This window comes from Gavialis gangeticus, unplaced genomic scaffold (genome assembly GCF_001723915.1).
Source record: "Gavialis gangeticus isolate Ggan-Ray unplaced genomic scaffold, GavGan_comp1, whole genome shotgun sequence".
In the NCBI taxonomy this organism is placed as follows: Eukaryota; Metazoa; Chordata; order Crocodylia; family Gavialidae; genus Gavialis; species Gavialis gangeticus.
The window spans coordinates 13,695,485-13,697,146 of NW_017729030.1; the positions used below are offsets into that span (position 1 = coordinate 13,695,485).

Consider the following 1,662-nt stretch of genomic DNA (forward strand, 5'->3'; position numbering starts at 1 on the left):
TAGCCTACTTTGCAGATGCCTTATGTGGCTTCATTCCTTTGTACTTGGTGTGGTAGGACCATGTTATTTTGAGGATCTGTTGTTTTAGGGCTTTGAGCATTCCCTCAAGTTCTGTAATGTCTGTGTGACATGACAGGAGTTCCTCACTATAATTTCTGCCAAGTTTGAATGGTGTTTCTGTAGTCACTTTACTTTCAGTGTGAATTTCCATTTTCCATTTTAAACTGACAGGAAATCTCAATGCAGACACAGTATAAAATGATAACACTTGCAAAGCACCACACATTTTAATTTCCTTCTAATAAGCATGCATTTTTAGTGAGTCTTGCAGGCAATTAATTACAGTACAAAACACTATTTCCACACAAATCACAACATTTATAGGAGGCTAATTGCATTATCACAATGTGCTTGTTAAACATTTGTTTTAGGAGTTATTACGTGACAACTTTTGATCATAACATAGAACTGAATTTTCATTTTTGTGTGTAGGTGGTAACAATGGAGCACTTCATTTCCAAAGCTTCACACATTATATTTAGAAATGAGGGCCCTCCCCACCTGATGGCTAATCCAGTCAAAATAACTTGCCACCTTTGTATAAACACCAGGGTAGCCAGCCACTCCACAGTTTTCACCCCAGCTCACAACACCCCACACATAGGCCACATTATTTGAATCAAAACAGACCAGAGGTCCTCCTGAATCACCTTTACAGCTGTCAATGGACCCATCATGTGTACCTGAGGGAAGAGAGAGAGAGAGAGAGGAAAAAAACATAAGAATTTATTGAGAGACAGAAGGGGAGGTTCTTACTGTGTGGACTATAAAACGTTTTTTTCCTTAGAGAGAGGTAGTTAGCCCTCTTAGTCTAAAGTGAGGCAGAAGCCAGGGCAGAGTGGCACCGTATGGACTAACATGTTCAAAGACGCATGAGCTATTGTAGCTACTTTGTCAGATGCTAAGGTATAGAATTATAGATGGTAGAAATCTTTTCATTTGCATTATTGTAACTTGATTGATGCTTATTAGCTGAGTCAAGTTATTCTGGTGTTATACCTGTGCAGTAGCACAGGATCCAGCTCTATTATATATTCTATTTCTTTTTGAAAAGTAATCTGACTGTCTGCTACTGAGAGAGGTACCATTGTTTCTAATTAGGTGAATGTAGTCTTTGTGAAGAATGGATCAAGGGCAAAGAATGTGAAGATACCATCTTGTAGAAACATTGCTATAATGCTAGGGCATTGCTTCTAGCTTTGCCCAGTCTCTTGATAATAGGGCTTCACTCTCTTCCATTCTTACTGCACTTTTCCTTACACTTTCTAGCAGAGTGTTTCAATTTGTCTGGGAGGAACCTGTTGTAACCATGGCAGGAGTTTATTCTCTGTGCTTATCATAAGATAACTACTTTTTAAAAAAAATGCCCAGCATACATATTTGTAATGTGTTTTGTAAGCTTGTGAGAGGCAAGCATTTTTGTAGGATGATATCTTTTATTGGACCAACTGGGATAGAATTAGACAAGTTTTCAAATGCAAGGCATTCTTCATCAGGAGCATTTTGGTACTTGGCTGAGAATATTATTGTGGTATGTAGTTTATTGTAGTTTCATAGTTAGTAGGGTCAGAAGGGACCTGAGCAGATCATCAAGTCTGCCCC

At 38.5% G+C, this 1,662-nt stretch overlaps 1 protein-coding gene across 5 annotated transcripts in view; it reads right to left on the minus strand.

The window, feature by feature from the left end:
* Positions 1 to 264: 264 nt before the first annotated feature.
* Positions 265 to 1,662, minus strand: part of CFI (complement factor I) — a 34,105-nt gene continuing 32,707 nt past the window's right edge. For all 5 annotated transcript variants that reach the window (XM_019521966.1, XM_019521965.1, XM_019521963.1 and 2 more), the window contains one exon: positions 265 to 743. In XM_019521966.1, the coding sequence (XP_019377511.1) occupies positions 526 to 743 (218 nt within the window). In that variant the 3' untranslated portion in view covers positions 265 to 525. The remainder of the gene's footprint in view (positions 744 to 1,662) is intronic.